Source organism: Oncorhynchus gorbuscha, linkage group LG16, assembly GCF_021184085.1.
Source record: "Oncorhynchus gorbuscha isolate QuinsamMale2020 ecotype Even-year linkage group LG16, OgorEven_v1.0, whole genome shotgun sequence".
In the NCBI taxonomy this organism is placed as follows: Eukaryota; Metazoa; Chordata; class Actinopteri; order Salmoniformes; family Salmonidae; genus Oncorhynchus; species Oncorhynchus gorbuscha.
Genome location: NC_060188.1, coordinates 3,024,087 through 3,040,254, shown reverse-complemented (window position 1 = coordinate 3,040,254; position 16,168 = coordinate 3,024,087). Strand labels below are relative to the sequence as shown.

Here is a 16,168-nt window from a genome sequence, read left to right as displayed (position 1 = left end):
CTAGAGTCTTTATGGATAGAGGTGTAGAGAGAGGGGTATTAGAGTCTTTATGGGTAGAGGTGTAAAGAGAGGGTTACTAGTCTTTATGGATAGAGGTGTAGAGAGAGGGGTTACTATAGTCTTTATGGATAGAGGTGTAGAGAGAGGGGTTACCAGAGTCTTTATAGATAGAGGTGTAGAGAGAGGGGTATTAGAGTCTTTATGGGTAGAGGTGTAGAGAGAGGGGTTACTATAGTCTTTATGGATAGAGGTGTAGAGAGAGGGGTTACTAGAGTCTTTATGGATAGAGGGGTAGAGAGGGGTTACTAGAGTCTTTATGGATAGAGGGGTAGAGAGGGGGTACTAGAGTCTTTATGGATAGAGGGTAGAGAGAGGGTTACTAGAATCTTTATGGATAGAGGTGGAGAAAGAGTAGGTACTAGAGTCTTTATGGATAGAGGTGTAGAGAGGGGTTACTAGAGTCTTTATGGGTAGAGGTGTAGAGAGAGGGTTTACGAGAGTCTTTATGGGTAGAGGTGTAGAGAATGTTATTAGAGTCTTCATGGATAGAGGGGTAGAGAGGGGTTACTAGAGTCTTTATAGATAGAGGTGTAGAGAGAGGGTTACTAGAGTCTTTATGGATAGAGGTGTAGAGAGAGGGGTTACTAGAGTCTTTATGGATAGAGGTGTAGAGAGAGGGGTTACTAGAGTCTTTATGGATAGAGGTGTAGAGAGAGGGGTTACTAGAGTCTTTATGGATAGAGGTGTAGAGGGAGGGTTACTAGAGTCTTTATGGATAGAGGTGTAGAGAGAGGGGTTACTAGAGTCTTTATGAATAGTGGTGTAGAGGGAGGGTTACTAGAGGCTTTATGGATAGAGGTGTAGAGAGAGGGTTACTAGAGTCTTTATGGATAGAGGTGTAGAGAGAGGGTTACTAGAGTCTTTATGGATAGAGGTGTAGAGAGAGGGGTTACTAGAGTCTTTATGGATAGAGGTGTAGAGGGAGGGTTATTAGAGTCTTTAGGGCAGGAAGTAGTGAGAGTTGGGGGGATAGTGCTTACAGACAGGGCCTACTAGCCACTTTAAAGCTGGGAGGGTATAGACACAGAGAGGGTTAACTGTCTACTGTCTAGCCTCTTTACAAATGGCAGCGGATGGGAACAGAGAAAGGGTCAAACCTCTTAAAGGCTGAAAGTAGATAGACAGAGAGTGTCTGAAGTCTAGCCTGTTAGTCTACAAATGGGAGAGGAAGGGTTGAAGGGAGAAAGGGTGGTATCTAGTCTGTTGAAGGGAGAGGAAGGGTGGAAACGGTATCTAGTCTGTTGAAGGGAGAGGAAGGGTGGAAACGGTATCTAGTCTGTTGAAGGGAGAGGAAGGGTGGAAACGGTATCTAGTCTGTTGAAGGGAGAGGAAGGGTGGAAACGGTATCTAGTCTGTTGAAGGGAGAGGGAGAGGAAGGGTAGAAACGGTATCTAGTCTGTTGAAGGGAGAGGAAGGGTGGAAACGGTATCTAGTCTGTTGAAGGAGAGGAAGGGTAGAAACGGTATCTAGTCTGTTGAAGGAGAGGAAGGGTGGAAACGGTATCTAGTCTGTTGAAGGGAGAGGAAGGGTGGAAACGGTATCTAGTCTGTTGAAGGGAGGGAGAGGAAGGGTAGAAACGGTATCTAGTCTGTTGAAGGGAGAGGAAGGGTAGGTATCTAGTCTGTTGAAGGGAGAGGAAGGGTAGAAACGGTATCTAGTCTGTTGAAGGGAGAGGAAGAGGAAGGGTAGAAACGGTATCTAGTCTGTTGAAGGGAGAGGGAGAGGAAGGGTAGAAACGGTATCTAGTCTGTTGAAGGGAGAGGGAGAGGAAGGGTAGAAACGGTATCTAGTCTGTTGAAGGGAGTGGGAGAGGAAGGGTAGAAACGGTATCTAGTCTGTTGAAGGGAGTGGAAGGGTAGAAACGGTATGTAGTCTGTTGAAGGGAGAGGGAGAGGAAGGGTAGAAACGGTATCTAGTCTGTTGAAGGGAGAGGAAGGGTAGAAACGGTATCTAGTCTGTTGAACGGAGAGGAAGGGTAGAAACGGTATCTAGTCTGTTGAAGGGAGAGGAAGGGTAGAAACGGTATCTAGTCTGTTGAAGGGAGAGGAAGGGTAGAAACGGTATCTAGTCTGTTGAAGGGAGAGGAAGGAAGGGTAGAAACGGTATCTAGTCTGTTGAAGGGAGAGGGAGAGGAAGGGTAGAAACGGTATCTAGTCTGTTGAAGGGAGAGGGAGAGGAAGGGTAGAAACGGTATCTAGTCTGTTGAAGGGAGAGGAAGGGTAGAAACGGTATCTAGTCTGTTGAAGGGAGAGGAAGAGGAAGAGGATGGCAGAGAGCTGGGAGATGAGAGGGCAAAGCCTGTGTGCTGAGACCCAGATTACACAGAGATCCTCCTGACGCCACTCAGCCAAAACCAAGTTCCCACAGTGCCAAGCCCAGACACAAACACACAAACATAAAGACAGACGAGAAAACACACACACACATATACACACACACACACACACGCTGAGCCATGTGAACACATGAGAGAGGGATTCATTTAATATGCTTAGTTGCTCGTCTGGGAAATGTGAATGAAAAATGAACTAAGATATTAAACCAATTTAGCCTCTGACTGAGGGTTATTTCAGTCCATTGACGTATGTAGAGCCTGTGTTGTTATCAGTCTGGAACCATGTCATCTAGTACTGTCTACATACCAGACCTGGGTTTAAATACTATTTGATATCTTTCAAATGCTTTGAGCGTTTGTTTAGCCTATGTCAGGTGGGTGGGGTTTGTCATGTTTAGACTTCTATTGGATTCATGGCAACAGGCAAGCTCAATCAAGCATAGATATAGTATTTGAAATGATTTTACATAGTTTTTTAACCCAGGTCTGCTAGCTACATGTCATTACTGCTGGGAAAGGCAACAGCTGTTTACTGAAGGACCCAGCCTTCAATCAATTTGTTAAACCGCTCATTTCATTCAAATCTGCTTCTATAACTCGGAATTATGTGTGACACTTGTCCGTCACGCTTGTAGCTCAAGCTAAACAAAGGCATGTTCGTTATCGTCTGATGGGAATTTTAAGGACAACCTCGAAATGACAGATTTGTGTGTGTGTGTGTGTGTGTGTGTGTGTGTGTGTGTGTGTGTGTGTGTGTGTGTGTGTGTGTGTGTGTGTGTGTGTGTGTGTGTGTGTGTGTGTGTGTGTGTGTGTGTGTGTGTGTGTGTGTGTGTGTGTGTGTCCCTGAAATAGCGTGAATCACTGACCTAAATATTTGCTAGTTTATTGGTTTTTCATCCATGATTGGAGCCTGGCAGATACCTGCTGCTAAGACTGATAGATACCTGCTGCTAAGACTGATAGATACCTGCTGCTAAGACTGATAGATACCTGCTGCTAAGACTGATAGATACCTGCTGCTAAGACTGATAGATACCTGCTGCTAAGACTGGTAGATGCCTGATGCTAAGACTGACATATACCTGCTGATAAGACTGATAGATACCTGCTGCTAAGACTGATAGATACCTGCTGCTAAGACTGATAGATACCTGCTGCTAAGACTGATAGATACCTGCTGCTAAGACTGATAGATACCTGCTGCTAAGACTGACAGATACCTGCTGATAAGACTGATAGATACCTGCTGCTAAGACTGACAGATACCTGCTGCTAAGACTGACAGATAACTACTGCTAAGACTGATATATACCTGCTGCTAAGACTGATGAATACCTGCTGCTAAGACTGGAGATACCTGCTGCTAAGAATGATAGATACATGCTGCTAAGAATGGTATATACCTGCTGCTAAGACTGACAGATACCTGCTGCTAAGACTGACAGTTACCTGCTGCTAAGACTGACAGATACCTGCTGCTAAGACTGACAGTTACCTGCTGCTAAGACTGATAGATACCTGCTGCTAAGACTGACATATACCTGCTGCTAAGACTGACAGATACCTGCTGCTAAGACTGACAGATACCTGCTGCTAAGACTAGCAGATGCCTGATGCTAAGACTGGTAGATGCCTGATGCTAAGACTGACATATACCTGCTGATAAGACTGATAGATACCTGCTGCTAAGACTGACAGATACCTGCTGCTAAGACTGACAGATAACTACTGCTAAGACTGATATATACCTGCTGCTAAGACTGATGCATACCTGCTGCTAAGACTGGCAGATGCCTGATGCTAAGACTGGTAGATGCCTGCTGCTAAGGTTGACAGATACCCGCTGCTAAGAATGACAGATACCTGCGGCTAAGAATGACAGATAACTGCTACTAAGAAGATACCTAGTGCTAAGACTGATAGATACCTGCTGCTAAGGCTGACAGATACCTGCTGCTAAGACTGATAGATACCTGCTGCTAAGGTTGACAGATACCCGCTGCTAAGAATGACAGATACCTGCGGCTAAGAATGACAGATACCTGCTACTAAGAAGATACCTGGTGTTAAGACTGATAGATACCTGCTGCTAAGGCTGACAGATACCTGCTGCTAAGACTGATAGATACCTGCTGCTAAGGTTGACAGATACCCGCTGCTAAGAATGACAGATACCTGCGGCTAAGAATGACAGATAACTGCTACTAAGAAGATACCTAGTGCTAAGACTGATAGATACCTGCTGCTAAGGCTGACAGATAACTGCTACTAAGAAGATACCCGCTGCTAAGAATGACAGATACCTGCGGCTAAGAATGACAGATACCTGCTACTAAGAAGATACCTGGTGCTAAGACTGATAGATACCTGCTGCTAAGGCTGACAGATACCTGCTGCTAAGACTGATAGATACCTGCTGCTAAGGCTGACAGATACCCGCTGCTAAGACTGGCAGATACCTGCTGCTAAGACTGACAGATACCTGCTGCTAAGACTGGCAGATGCCTGATGCTAAGAGTGATAGATACCTGCTGCTAAGACTGACAGATACCTGCTGCTAAGACTGGCAGATGCCTGATGCTAAGAGTGATAGATACCTGCTGCTAAGACTGATAGATACCTGCTGCTAAGAATGGCAGGGGCAGAGGGGTGGAGACACACACATAAGCCACACTCCAGTGACCTGCCGATTACAGCGAGGTGACGGGGTTCAGGCCGTTATGTCAGTACCCATAAAAAGCTGAACATTTTATACAAATATATGTCATTAAAATTACAAAGTAATTTTCTGCATTATGTAAAAGCACTATTTTCCTTTTGAGATTACAGCTAAATGACTCAAATCTAAATGTAATTGCATGGAACATCGTATAGTCTCTCTTTAAGAACATTGTTGACGACATGCCAGAGACCTGTCCTTCATCACTCTGATTATTGATCTCCTGAAGAAGCCTTCCCTTTACCTTTATGTCTGTGTCCCAACATGTTTGGATAAAGACACTGGCAAACTGACCAGGTTGTTAGCTAGTTATGCTACAACGGTAGAGCGAAGTTCTGACTCTGTGGTCAGCATATGGTCTGTCTATGTGTTCTATGTGTTCAGTCTCTGTGGTCAGCATATGGTCTGTCTATGTGTTCAGTCTCTGTGGTCAGCATATGGTCTGTCTATGTGTTCAGTCTCTGTGGTCAGCATATGGTCAGTCTATGTGTTCAGTCTCTGTGATCAGCATATGGTCTGTCTATGTGTTCAGTCTCTGTGGTCAGCATATGGTCTGTCTATGTGTTCAGTCTCTGTGGTCAGCATATGGTCTGTCTATGTGTTCAGTCTCTGTGGTCAGCATATGGTCTGTCTATGTGTTCAGTCTCTGTGGTTAGCATATGGTCTGTCTATGTGTTCAGTCTCTGTGGTCAGCATATGGTCTGTCTGTAAGTCGCTCTGGATAAGAGCGTCTGCTAAATGACTTAAATGTAAATGTAATGTCTATGTGTTCAGTCTCTGTGGTCAGCATATGGTCTGTCTATGTGTTCAGTATCTGTGGTCAGCATGTGGTCTGTCTATGTGTTCAGTCTCTGTGGTCAGCATATGGACTGTCTATGTGTTCAGTCTCTGTGGTCAGCATATGGACTGTCTATGTGTTCAGTCTCTGTGGTCAGCATATGGTCTGTCTATGTGTTCAGTCTCTGTGGTCAGCATATGGTCTGTCTATGTGTTCAGTCTCTGTGGTCAGCATATGGTCTGTCTATGTGTTCAGTCTCTGTGGTCAGCATATGGTCTGTCTATGTGTTCAGCATCTGTCTGTGTCAGCATATGGTCTGTCTATGTGTTCAGTCTCTGTGGTCAGCATATGGTCTGTCTATGTGTTCAGTCTCTGTGGTCAGCATATGGTCTGTCTATGTGTTCAGTCTCTGTGGTCAGCATATGGTCTGTCTATGTGTTCAGTCTCTGTGGTCAGTGGTCTCTATGTGTTCAGTCTCTGTGGTCAGCATATGGACTGTCTATGTGTTCAGTCTCTGTGGTCAGCATATGGTCTGTCTATGTGTTCAGTCTCTGTGGTCAGCATATGGTCTGTCTATGTGTTCAGTCTCTGTGGTCATGTGTTCATATGGTCTGTCTATGTGTTCAGTCTCTGTGGTCAGCATATGGTCTGTCTATGTGTTCAGTCTCTGTGGTCAGCATATGGTCTGTCTATGTGTTCAGTCTCTGTGGTCAGCATATGGTCTGTCTATGTGTTCAGTCTCTGTGGTCAGACATATCGCAATATTTTGGGGGGATGATATTATATCGATACTTTGATCACAAAAAAAGTATATATATTAAAAATGTTTTGCTAAGTAGCATTTGCTAGTGCTAGTCGGCTGTACCTGAACCAAAGGGTATTTTCCTTCCGATAACTCGTTCTTCATCTTCTTTTGAAATAATAAACATGTTTTCAGCACTTTTATTTCCATGACTGATCAAAACTCTCTCTGTCGCTCTCTCTGTCTCTCTCTGTCTCTCTGTCTCTCTGTCTGTCTCTCTGTCTCTCTCTGTCCCTCTCTCTCTCTCTCTGTCTCTCTCTGTCTCTCTGTCTGTCTCTCTCTGTCTCTCTCTCTGTCTCTCTCTGTCTCTCTCTCTGGCTCTCTCTCTGTCTCTCTCTGTCTCTCTCTGTCTCTCTCTGTGTCTCTCTCTGTGTCTCTCTCTGTCTCTCTCTGTCTCTCTCTGTCTCTCTCTGTCTCTCTCTCTGTCTCTCTCTCTGTCTCTCTCTGTCTCTCTCTGTCTCTCTCTCTGTCTCTCTCTCTGTCTCTCTCTCTGTCTCTCTCTGTCTCTCTGCAGCAGATGTCAGTGGAGGCAGGTGGGAGGAGCTATAGGAGGTTGGGCTCATGGTAATGGCTAGAATGGAATAACTCATATATGGAATTCCTCATATACTGAGGAATATTAAATTGAACATTAAATCGCTATACATGTAGAATCGTGAGAATCGCAATACATATCGTATCTGCACCTAAGTACCGTGACAATATGGTATGGGGAGGTTCCTGGCCATTCCCAGCCAAACTGTTACTATGGTTACTGAATGTTCCTGTGTGAGTTGGTTGAAGTGTTTATCTCTGACCTTGCGGACGTAGCTGACGGCGTCCTCTTCAGTGTAGACTTCAGCACTGACCCCTCCCCGGCGGCGGCGGGCCTTGACCACTGGGTTGGGCAGCGGGGGGGACACCTCGTCATCATGGCTGTCCGACTGAGAGTTGGACTTCTGGCGGGCCAGGATCTGCTGGGACTCTTCCTGTAGGGGGGAGAGAGAGAGGGAGAGGGAGGGAGAGAGAGGGGGAGAGAGGGGGAGAGAGAGAGGGAGAGAGAGAGGGAGAGAGAGAGGGAGAGAGCGGGAGAGAGAGGGAGAGAGCGGGAGAGAGAGGGAGAGAGCGGGAGAGGGTGGGAGATTAAGAATAAAAGTTTCAGTCCAGACAAAAGTGAAAGGGATAGTTTAATAATAATAATAATAATATAATAGCTTACTCAAAACATTACATTTAAAATCTTTTAGTATTTTGTTCATTAGTCCAATCCCAATTCCAGACTCGACAGCCTTGGTTTCTCAAATGACTGCCTCGCCTGGTTTACCAACTACTTCTCAGATAGAGTTCAATGTGTCAAATCGGAGGGCCTGTTGTCCAGACCTCTGGCAGTCTCTATGGGGGTGCCACAGGGTTCAATCCTCGGGCCGACTGTCTTCTCTGTATACATCAATGATGTCGCTCTTGCTGCTGGTGATTCTCTGATCCACCTCGACGCAGACGACACCATTCTGTATACTTCTTGCCCTTCTTTGGACACTGTGTTAACTAACCTCCAGACGAGCTTCAATGCCATACAACTCTCCTTCCATGGCCTCCAATTGCTCTTAAACGCAAGTAAAACTAAATGCATGCTATTCAACCGATCACTGCCCGCACCGGCTCGCCCGTCCAGCATCACCACTCTGGAGGGCTCTGACTTAGAATATGTGGACTACTACAAATACCTGGGTATCTGGTTATACTGTAAACTCTCCTTCCAGACTCGCATTAAGCATACATCTAGAATCAGCTTCCTGTATCGCAACAAAGCATCCTTCACTCATGCTGCCAAACATACCCTAGTAAAACTGACCATCCTACCGATCCTCGACTTCGGTGATGTCATTTATAAAATAGCCTCCAACACTCTACTCAACATATTGGATGCAGTCTATCACAGTGCCATCCGTTTTGTCACCAAAGCCCCATATATACTACCCACCCCTGCGACCTGTACGCTCTCGTTGGCTGGCCCTCATTTCATACTCGTCGCCAAACCCACTGGCTCCAGGTCATCTACAAGTCTCTGCTGGGTAAAACCCCGCCTTATCTCAGCTCACTGGTCACCATAGCAGCACCCACTCGTAGCACACACTCCAAGCAGGTATATCTCACTGGTCACCCCCAAAGCCAATTCCTACTTTGGTCGTCTATCCTTCCAGTTCTCTGCTGCCAATGACTGGAACGAATCTGCAAAAATCTCTGGAGACTCTAACTCCCTCACTAGCTTTCAGCGCCAGCTGTCAGAGCAGCTCACAGATCACTGCACCTGTACATAGCCCATCTGTAAACAGCCCATCTACCTACCTCATCCCCATACAGTATGTATTTATTTATTTATCTTGCTACATTGCACCCCAGGATCTCTACTTGCACATTCATCTTCTACACATCTACCATTCCAGTGTTTAATTTCTATATTGTAATTACTTCGCCACCATGGCCTATTTATTGCCTCAACTCCCTTATCTTACCTCATTTGCACTCACTGTATATAGACTTTTTGTTCTACTGTATTATTGACTATGTTTTGTTTATTCCATGTGTAACTCTGTGTTGTTGTATGTGTCGAACTGCTTTGCTTTATCTTGGCCAGGTCACAGTTGCAAATGAGGACTTGTTCTTAACTAGCCTACCTGGTTAAATAATGGTGAAATAAAATAAAATAAATTTTAAAAATGTGCATGTCAACAATACAAGTAAACCACCAGGAAAAGCCAGTTAGGATGCAATAGTGTAGACAACCCAGTCTAACATTAGAGAGAAACTATCATCATATTTTAGTTGGACCTCACTGTTCCCAAAACTTCCAGTCTGACAATAACAAACCAGCTAACAGAATAGAAAACCACTTCTGCAAAGAAGTTTCCACATTTTCTCAAAGACTGAAGTGAAGGAGACACATGATGCCGCGGAGCTGAGCGGACGTTGACAAACCGAGCTCTTCAAAGTTATTCTATTTTGACCTAAATAACAACGTTGAAACAATATTCTAACATCGGCTAATAAATTGTCAAGTACTTACCTTCCCAAAGAGCCATGGACCTCCGACCGAGTGGCAAGAAGGACGACCAAAACGTAGTTGATTCCCAAGATAACGATACCCTACAGCTAGCAAGATTAGCATTAGCCCTCATAACTCAGACGACAGTTCCAGACTGTTGCTCTCAGCAGCCTCTTGCGAGCCTGCCGACATGCTGGCTACTCTCCTCCGGGAAATTCAGGATGGTAACAGAGGTCTTTCTCTGAAAATCGATAAGAAATCGGCTGAACTCCATTCTTCCATTGACGACCTGAAATCCTCCATGAATGATCTCCTTTTGAGAACGACTGAGGCAGAGCTGCGCATTAGCACAGTTGAAGATACCATCGCTAGACATGACCAGGTCTTGACACAACTGCAAAAGAACAATGCCTACCTCCTCAAAAACAAAGTAGATCAGATGGAGAACCAGAGTAGACGTAGTAATATCCGTGTGGTGGGATTGAAAGAGGACAGCGAGGACCGTGACCCGGTCCGTTTCTTCACTCAATGGATCCCGGAGGTCCTAGGCATAACCAACTTCACCAAGCCGCTGGAAATCGAACGCGCCCACAGAATATCAGCGCCGAAACCCCGGCCAGATGAGCCCCCACGAGCCGTCCTGATCAGGTTCCTCCGTTTCCAAGACAGAGAAAAGATACTGCAACTCGCAAGAGCCAAAGGGGACATCGCCATCGATGGGAAGAGGGTCAGCCTTTTCCCGGATATGAGCGCGGTCCTCGCCAGACGCCGCAAGCAGTTCAGACCTGCCGCCAAAGCACTGAAGGAGAAGAACATCACCGGCTACCTCATCCACCCTGCGCGGATGAAAGTTCAGTACAAAGGCCGAAGCCATCTCTTCAACACACCGGGAGAAGTGCACACTTTTCTCAAAGAACTGAGCAACATCTGAGTCTGAGCCAGGACGGTCTCTCTGGGGGATAAAATGCAGTTTGTTTGTTTTCTCTTATCCGGATTGAACTGCTGGTATCTCCCGGTCACTTTAATTGATTTGTACATTTTCAACTAACCGTATCTTCCCGGGGTGAGTTCTATTACATTTACAGGAGAGTATATTTTGGTTTAGTCCATATCTACTGGGCGAAGCAATAAGTGGGTTTAGGCCCACTGCTTTCCCCTCATTTATGTTAATATTTCGTAAAGAGACTCAAGCAGCCCTTACCGTGGGCAGTAAATATTCAGCCATAAATATCTATTCACAACGTTTGTTTTCAATTTAGAGAGCTCGCAGGTTTTAGTTTACGCCAAGGTTTAGCTAGTAAGAGCAAGATGGAAAGCGAGCAGCAACGTATCTCTACAAGTGTATTCATGTTTGATTGTTGGGACTGTTGTTCTAGTCTGACAATCGGGGTGGGTGGGATTTTTATGATTTTTTTCTTCCTTTTTTCTATGTTTATTGTTTCCCTCCTAAAGAGACACACAGGTAAATTTTGTGCTCAAACCAAAGTTGAAACATTTCCTAATTATCTGCATATGATAGATTTATTCAGATGTATTCTAGATTTATTCTATTCAGTTACATATTTGAAACCCAACCTATGCTTAATTCACTAAAATATGTCACATTCAACATAAAAGGTCTTAACAGCCCAATTAAAAGGAAAAGAGTCTACCACCAGGATGGCTACTGGTTGAAGGAGATTTAAATGTTTGCTTAGATACAGTTCTTGATAGGTCTTCTGATAAACCCTCACTTCTTACCAAAGCCGGCAAGCTCACCATGTCATTCATGAAAGATCTCAATTTACTAGACATCTGGAGACAGTTGCACCCACAGGATAGGGACTACTCTTTTTATTCACACCCACACAAGACACACACACGCATAGATAACTTTTTTACTTTCGACACAGCTGTTTCATAGAGTGTTAGATGTCGAGTATCTCCCCAGATTGCTTAGTGACCATTCTCCTCTGGTATTATCAATCTCCATTCCTACCAAGGTAAATGGAGCATATAGATGGAGACTAAATTCTACACTTCTAAAGCAACCTGAATTTTGTGCATTCATCAAAGAGCAGATCAATATTTTTACTTTGACAAACAAACCCTCTTTTCCTGACAGCTTCATTCTTTGGGACACATTGAAGGCCTACCTGAGGGGACAGATTATTTCCTATACTAAAGGGCTGAAGAAAAAACACGGTGCGGAACTGAGTGCTCTTGAATCTGAAATCTCCGAGCTAGAGAAAACCTACCAAAGAGGCCCGACTAAAGATCTATACAGGCTTTTGGTAAATAAAAAACATAAATATAATATTCTGAACACATATCAAGCTGAGAGGGCCATCACTAAATCAAAACAGCATTATTATGAGCTTGGAGAGAAAGCTCACAAAGTATTGGCATGGCAACTGAAAGCAGAGGAAAGTAAGAGGACAATTAATGCCATAGAAACTCTCACTAAAGAGATATCTTTCGACCCTACTGAAATTAATAATACTTTTAAGAAATACTATGAAGACCTCTACACTTCCCAATCAAGCGATGATCTATCAGAGATAGACTCCTTTCTCTCCTCTCTCAACCTCCCATGCCTGTCAGGGGAAGACAGCGAGCGCCTGAGTGAACACTTCTCAGTCCCTGAATTGTTGGAGGCCATTAAATCCTTACCTTCTAATTAATCTCCTGGGGAGGATGGCTTCCCTCCAGAGTTCTATAAAGAATTTAGGGAGCTGTTGGTCCCCTACCTTATGGAGGTACTTAAAAAAGCCAGAGAAGACAACTGCTTTCCAGAGTCCTTCTCTCAAGCAGTGATTACTGTAATCCACAAGAAAGGGAAAAACCCACTAAAGTGCGCCTCCTATAGACCAATCTCTCTCCTTAACACAGATTGTAAACTGGTCACCAAGATGCTATCTAAGAGACTGGAGTCATGTCTTCCCCTGTTGGTCAACCCAGATCAGACTGGCTTCATAGTTAATAGATTGTCCTCCAATAATCTCAGAAGGTTCTTTGATATAATTCACCTTGCTAACAAAAACAAAATACCTGGTGTCGCAGTCTCCCTCGACGCTGAAAAGGCCTTTGATAGGGTTGAATGGCCATCCCTCTTTCGCGTCTTGGAAAAGTTCGGTTTAGGTACCGTGTTTGTAAATTTAATAAAATCACTCTACAAATCTCCTAAAGCTAGGATTGCTACCAATGGGATTACTTCCTCCTCTTTCCCTCTTTATAGGGGGAACAGACAAGGTTGCCCAATTAGCCCCCACCTCTTTGCCCTCGCCATCAAACCGTTGGCTGAGGCTATTAGAACGTGCCCTGACATACATGGCTTTGAGGTGGGCCCCCATACCCATAAATTATCACTCTTTGCGGACGACCTTATCTTATTCCTAACAAACCCAGAACACTCCCTCTCTCACTTGCAGATCCTACTACAATGTTATAGTTCTTTCTCTGGATATAAGGTCAATCTTGATAAAAGCAAAATCTTACCGTTGTCTGTCTTTGACCATCATACCATCAAGCACAAGTTTCCTTTTAGATGGTCGCCTATGGGCTTCACATATTTGGATTTAATGGTGGATGGTAATCTGAACAACCTCTATAAACTCAATCTGGCCAGTTTGTTGCAAAAGGTGGAGGTTGACCTTTGTAAATGGATGGACTTACCTCTCACTCTACTGGGTAGAATCAATGTAATTAAAATGAATGTCCTGCCCAGGTTTCTATATCTGTTTCAATCTCTCCCTATCCCTGTTCCCGCAGCATTTTTTCCTCTCTCGACAAGCTGACCAGACGGTTTATCTGGCACGGCAAAACCCCTAGGGTTGGCCTGGATAAACTGACCCTTGATTACAGTCAATGGGGCTTAAACCTCCCCAATTTTAGAATGTACTACTGGGCACAGTCTAGGTTTCTGGCTCAGAGGTTTGACAATGGTCCCTCTCCCTCATGGTTGAACATTGAAAAGCTTGAGGTAAATGATGACACTGGGGCAGATTTGTTTTACAAATGGGACAGAAAATCTATAAAAACCATCACAGACAACCCTTTAATCATACATTCTGTCCTGGCATGGTGCAAACTGCATGAGCTTTTCGGACGAGGGGGATTCCTTTCCCCTAAAACCCCTTTATGGAACAATAGATTGATCCCTATGTTTTTCCAGAATAGTAACTTTAGACCATGGTCTGATAAGGGGATCACTCTTCTGGAACATTGTTACGAGGAGGGAGTTCTTATGTCTTTTGATCAGCTGAAACAGAAATACCACTTGCCTAACAGGGACTTCTTTAGCTACCTACAACTACGAAACTTTATTAGGGTGACTCTCAAGGGACAATGGAACCTACCTAAGATGTCACCTATTGAACATTTACATTTACATTTAAGTCATTTAGCAGACGCTCTTATCCAGAGCGACTTACAACTCTGCCACGCAGACCAACCACTGTTCAAGACCATTTCCCGTGTTTACAATGCTCTTATGTCAGGACTAACACTGCCTGGGCTAGATAAACCCCGACTTAGATGGGAGAGAGATCTGGGTATTGATCTTGATGAGGATCTATGGAGTGACCTATGCAGGGATGGGGTTACATCAACATTGAACTCCAGATACAGACTGATCCAGTTTAATTTCCTCCATCAGCTCTATATCACCCCATCTAGACTGCACAGGTTCAACCCAGATATCTCCTCCCTATGTTTTAGATGTGGCTCAGATGAAGGAACATTCCTCCATTCCACTTGGCATTGTTCAAAACTACACGGTTTCTGGCAGGGGGTATGCGATAACATATCCTAAATTCACGGGGTTGCATTCCCTTTAGACCCGGAGGTCTGTCTACAGGGTAACTTTACTAACACCAATCTTAGGCAAAGCCATACTATAAAGCTAACAGAAATATTGCTAGCGATTGCCAAGAAATGTATTGCCTTGAAATGGAAATTGGATTCCTCCCTGCCAGTTGCAATGTGGCTTTCGGAAGTTAATAGTTCTATCCCTTTGGAGAAAATCACTTACTGCTTGAGGAATAAGTTAAAGACATTTTACAGAATTTGGCAACCTTTTATTAACTATATGGAGAATCTCCCCCCACATCTCATTGATTGAATCTATATATAATCCTCACATAATGTTTCACACGTAATGTATATTATGTAGCCTACGGCAGGTGATCCAATGTCTCGTTATTTTTTATTATTTAAAAAAAATAATTTTTAAAATAATTTTTGTATTTTTTATTATTGTATGTTTGTTTATATAACTATAATTATAATTAATTTTTGTTACGTTCGTCTGTTACTGTCACTTTGTCCTATCGTTGTCTAATATCTTTTCAGTTTTGTTTTGAATGTTCTTAATTGGAAAATGCAAAAAAAATATATATATATATATTTAATAATTAAAGACTGAAGTGAAACAGACTAATAGCTGTTAGCTAGCTGTGCTCAAACATAGGAGGAGAGTGTATGACAGGATTCATCTTGTATGTGCAGGGGAAGAACATGCTGGTCATTTATGAACATTTGAACATCTTGGCCATGTTCTGTTATAATCTCCACCCGGCACAGCCAGAAGAGGACTGGCCACCCCACATATGCTCTCTCTAATTCTCTCTTTCTTTCTCTCTCTCGGAGGACCTGAGCCCTAGGACCATGCCCCAGGACTACCTGACATGATGACTCCTTGCTGTCCCCAGTCCATCTGACCGTGCTGCTGCTCCAGTTTCAACTGTTCTGCCTTATTATTATACGACCATGCTGGTCATTTATGAACATTTGAACATCTTGGCCATGTTCTGTTATAATCTCCACCCGGCACAGCCAGAAGAGGACTGGCCACCCCACATAGCCTGGTTCCTCTCTAGGTTTCTTCCTAGGTTTTGGCCTTTCTAGGGAGTTTTTCCTAGCCACCGTGCTTCTACACCTGCATTGCTTGCTGTTTGGGGTTTTAGGCTGGGTTTCTGTACAGCACTTTGAGATATCAGCTGATGTACGAAGGGCTATATAAATACATTTGATTTGATTTGAAGAAAAGGACAGCTAACTGACAGGGTACTACACACACAGGGAGCCCCCTCTGGAAACGCTAACGGAGGCAGAAAAGGACAGCTAACTGACAGGGTACTACACACACAGGGAGCCCCCTCTGGAAACGCTAACGGAGGCAGAAAAGGACAGCTAACTGACAGGGTACTACACACACAGGGAGCCCCCTCTGGAAACGCTAACGGAGGCAGAAAAAGACAAGAAGACATCTAAGAGAAGAGGAGCAGGTTGGTAACCTCTAGCTGTTGTTTTACTGCTGAATTAACATGCACCAAAGCTCAATTAGGCACGCTAAAGATGAAACAGACTATCTGCCTGTCTGTCTGTCTGTCTGGTGGAGGGTGTGTGGGGCTGAAGTAGAAAAGTAATGTCTGTGTCAAAATATGTTTGTGTTGGTTTTAAGTCTGTGACTA

At 44.1% G+C, this 16,168-nt stretch overlaps 1 protein-coding gene across 1 annotated transcript in view; it reads right to left on the bottom strand.

The window, feature by feature from the left end:
* LOC123999673 (cAMP-dependent protein kinase type I-beta regulatory subunit-like) overlaps positions 1–16,168 on the bottom strand; it is a 432,723-nt gene that overhangs the window by 385,552 nt on the left and 31,003 nt on the right. The window contains 1 exon segment of the mRNA XM_046305653.1: positions 7,492–7,662. Coding sequence (XP_046161609.1) covers positions 7,492–7,662 — 171 coding nt within the window.